This window comes from Triticum aestivum, chromosome 1B (assembly GCF_018294505.1).
Source record: "Triticum aestivum cultivar Chinese Spring chromosome 1B, IWGSC CS RefSeq v2.1, whole genome shotgun sequence".
NCBI classification, from domain to species: Eukaryota; Viridiplantae; Streptophyta; class Magnoliopsida; order Poales; family Poaceae; genus Triticum; species Triticum aestivum.
The window spans coordinates 640,099,579-640,103,452 of record NC_057795.1 but is presented as its reverse complement, the minus strand read 5'-3'; the positions used below and the strand labels follow the sequence as shown (position 1 = coordinate 640,103,452).

Genomic DNA, 3,874 nt, shown 5'->3' with positions numbered 1-3,874 from the left:
TCCGCCGCTGGATCACTGCTACCGCACTCGGATGCAGTCTCTACGGAGCCAGTCGACAGATCGAACAAGCCGTAGAGAGATTCGTCGGGCTCGATTGCCACAACTTGGGTGGTGGCCGATTGGCGAGCCACCGCGTGCCTCACCCATCGCTGAAGCCTCGGCCGGCCCGAGCGCTTGCGCTGGCGGGAGACCGGGAGGGTGGACGATGGAGGAGCCGACCGATACGGGGTTGACGGTTGCCGCAGCAGAACGCCGCGGACACATGCGCGAAAATGCGTCGCACCGCGAACGGGAAGCGCATCAACGTCGAGTGGAGCCTCCTGGAGCCACGCGGAGTCGTCGGCGATGAAGGTGAGAGTGCCGAGACGGATCTCTCGACTCTCGACCAAAACTCCAGCAGACACCATGATGAAAGTACTCGGAAGAATCGCAACTTCTCCACAAAATCGCTAAAACACCTGCCCCACGGTGGGCGCCAACTGTCGTGGTTCTAAGCCTGACAGTAGAGTGGGGGGTAGGTATGGAGAGGCAAGGTCCTAGCTATGGAGAGGTTGTAAACACAAGGGATGTACGAGTTCAGGCCCTTCTCGGAAGAAGTAATAGCCCTACGTCTCGGAGTCCGGAGGCGGTCGAGTGGATTAAGAGTATATGAGTTACAAGGTGCCGAACCCTTCTTCCTGTGGAGGGGGGTGGCTTATATAGAGTGCGCCAGGACCCCAGCCAGCCCACGTAGGAGAGGGTTTAAGGTGAGTTAAGTCTGGGGCGTTACTGGTAACGCCCCACATAAAGTGTCTTTACTGTAATAAAGCCTACTTTATTACAGGCCGTTGCAGTGCAGAGTGCCTCTTGACCTCCTGGTGGTTGAGTGAGTCTTCGTGGTCGAGTCCTTCAAGTCAGTCGAGTGAGTCCTTCGTTGGTCGACTGGAAGGCGACCTCTTCTAAGGATGTCCTTGGATAAGGTATTTAGATCAGGTCCATGACCCTACCCTAGGTACATAACCCCATCAGGAGGCACGGGAGCAGCTGCGCCAGCGCCGCCGCGGCGCAGATGAACAAGACGATGAGCAGGAGGTATCCTAGCCCTGTCCCTGGATGGGCAGCGACAGAGAGGGGGATGAGGCTGGCCATCAAAGAATGGCCGACGATGGCGACCGAGACCGCGAGGTAGGCAAGGGCACGGCGGATCCGGCGGTGGCGGGACGGGAGCAGCAGAGCCAGCGCCGCCACGACCGCCTGGAGTGCGGGGCAGCACCACAGCGCGATCCAGAGGGCACTGTCTATGGGCGTGCCCCCCTCGCGCTCCAGTAGGCACCACAGCAGCTGCAGGAAGACGAAGACAAAGTTGGCGCATCCATCCAGCCAGAGCCGGGGGGTATAGTAGAAGTAGAGTAGAAGTACGGGTCGTAGTCCTAGTTAATTATTACGTACCTGGCTGCAGAGTAGAAGGTCGATGGCGGAGCCCAAGACGATGGAGACGGGGAAGAACCAGGCGGTGACGAACGCCCAAGCGCTGGCCATCGGGTGTGCGTCCGGGAACGGAGAAGCGGCTATCGCCTTCTTGGCCAGCTGGGCCGCAAGCAGCAGAGGAGGCGTCTTGCCGCCGTCCACGGATCCAAGCTTCTTCTGCGGGGAGTCCATGTCCATGGATCCAAGCTACAGATTGGAAGAGATGAGCAAGAAAGAAACACAAGAAAGAAGATGAAGAAGCCCCAAGAGAGGGGAGACTCACCGTACGTACGTCAGATGATGGGAGGCCCTTCCTTGCAAGCTTGGTGATGTGCTTCTTGAACCTTGGTGTGCTCCTAACATATACTGTACGCAGCGACGCACTGGCGAGCCTGCATGCGATGAGACGTGTCGAGGAGCCGCAGGCGCGCGGCCCAGCTGAGCTGTTACTTTCTCGTTAGAGAGGAGAGAGAGGAGAGGGTCCGGTGCGGCATGTGATATCGTTTCCGTTTCGTCTCATGGTCATGGGCTTCGCACAGGAAACCACGCATCTTTGTCAGGCTGGCCCGGTAGCACGTTTTAGCTCCCGCGCCCTCGTGCATGCATTTCCATGGTAATTATTGGATGCCAGCTACCGTCCACAACCACACGCCAGTCCATTCCATTTGCGGCACTGGTAATTGCTGCTGTGGACGTGGAATCATTACGACAATACTGCCTAGTTCATGCATGCAACCAAAATAATACAATAATGCATGCCAGCTAGTGGCACAACATTTCGATAGCACCATGCATTTGCTTTTACATTGGATGCCGCCGTTAGGTATCTCTAGCTGATCCCCTGAAAACGGTTAGAGGAGTATAAAGTCAGTTTACTTCTCTACTTTTTTTTTAACATCAGTACAGACGGAAGCACTCATATACACGCGCATACACTTACCCCTATGAACACACACACGCACACCCTACCCCTATGAGCACCTCTGAAAGACTGAGCCGACATATCATCTTGAAATTTACGATGTCACAGTAGGCGCCTCGTCGTCGACGAGAACGTCTCCTCTCACTGAATGCGCATCGCCGGAAATCCTGAAATAAATCCAGGAATAAATGCGACCACCAGGACTTGAACCCTGGTGGGCTGGGGTTACTTCTCTAATTGACACGTAGCCGAACACATATAATGGTTGGAGAAGTAAAAAAATTATATATAATCCTCGGCATCGTGGGATTCTATATTTACTAGGTCGCCCACCCGTTAGAGCAAAAACTCCTATTCCATTTGGGGACAGCAGCTCGTTGGCTCGCTGCTGCCGGTCATCAAGTGTGACCACTGCCCATGATTGGTGCTGTGCCGAGTTTCGAGCATGCCGAAACAATATCCCAGATGAGTGTTCTGATAGATCCGTCGGGATCGCATGTGTTGGATATCCACGGTAGACCTATCTTCTCCAGGTGCGGATGAGGAACTCCCGGTGCCGGCCATGGTGACGGTGGCCGGTGATGGCAGAGAGTAGATGGCGGCGGTGGTGGAGCTTCCCGTCGGCTAGCGCAACCCTGAATCGGATTGGTGTGTTGGTGGTGTTGTGGTGCACGGTCAACCTCGTGATGCGTGCCCCGGCACCCCACCTCTTTATATTGGGGCTGGCGACAGGGGCCCATCAACCATGGTTTGGTTGGGCGCCCCCGATCAGGGCGCGAGTCAGGGGCCCGTTCGAGCCGTTGGGTTCGAACGGGAGAGAGATCAACCTAACAATAGTGGCACAACATTTCGATAGCACAATGCATTTGTTTTTACATTGGATGCCGCCGTTAGGTATCTCTAGCTGATCCCCTGGAAACGGTTAGAGGAGTATAAGGTTCAATTTACTTCTCTAATTGACACATAGCTGAACACATATAATGGTTAGAGAAGTAAAAAATTATATATACTCGTCGGCATCGTGGGATTCTATATTTACTAGGTCACCCACCCGTTAGAGCAAAAACTCCTATTCCATTTGGGGACAACAACTCGTTGGCTCGCCGCTGCCGATCATCAAGTGTGACCACTGCCCATGACTGGTGCTGTGCTGAGTTTTGAGCATGCCAAAACAATTTCCCAGATGAGTGTTCTAATAGATCCGTCGGGATCGCATGTGTTGGATATCCACGGTAGACCTACCTTCTCCAGGTGCGGATGAGGAACTACCGGTGCCGGCCATGGTGACGGTGGCCGGTGATGGCAGAGAGTGGATGGCGGCGGTGGTGGAGCTTCCCGTCGGCCTAGCGCAACCCTAGATCGGATTGGTGTGTTGGTGGTGTTGTGGTGCACGGTTAACCTCGTGATGCGTGCCCCGGCATCCCCACCTCTTTATATTGCGCTGGCGACAGGGGCCCACCAACCATGATTTGGTTGGGCGTCCCCGATTAGGGCGCGAGTCAGGGG

At 55.2% G+C, this 3,874-nt stretch overlaps 1 protein-coding gene across 1 annotated transcript; it reads right to left on the bottom strand.

Annotated features, from left to right (window-relative positions):
• Positions 1–866: 866 nt before the first annotated feature.
• On the bottom strand, positions 867–1,801 carry LOC123098024 (uncharacterized). The gene is made up of 3 exons (XM_044519898.1): positions 1,730–1,801; positions 1,429–1,653; positions 867–1,320 (listed from the first exon to the last, which is right to left on the bottom strand). Exons 2-3 carry the CDS (start codon positions 1,642–1,644, stop codon positions 988–990), a joined length of 549 nt encoding a protein of 182 aa, XP_044375833.1. The 5' UTR covers positions 1,645–1,653; positions 1,730–1,801; the 3' UTR covers positions 867–987.
• Between the last annotated feature and the right edge of the window lie 2,073 nt (positions 1,802–3,874).

Coding starts and splice junctions, on each gene's coding strand:
- LOC123098024 (XM_044519898.1), bottom strand. CDS start 1,644: ATGGACATGGACTCCCCGCAGAAGAAGCTTGGATCCGTGGACGGCGGC. Junction 1,321..1,428: donor ACCTTCTACTCTGCAGCCAG/GTACGTAATAAT, acceptor GTCTTCCTGCAG/CTGCTGTGGTGCCTACTGGA.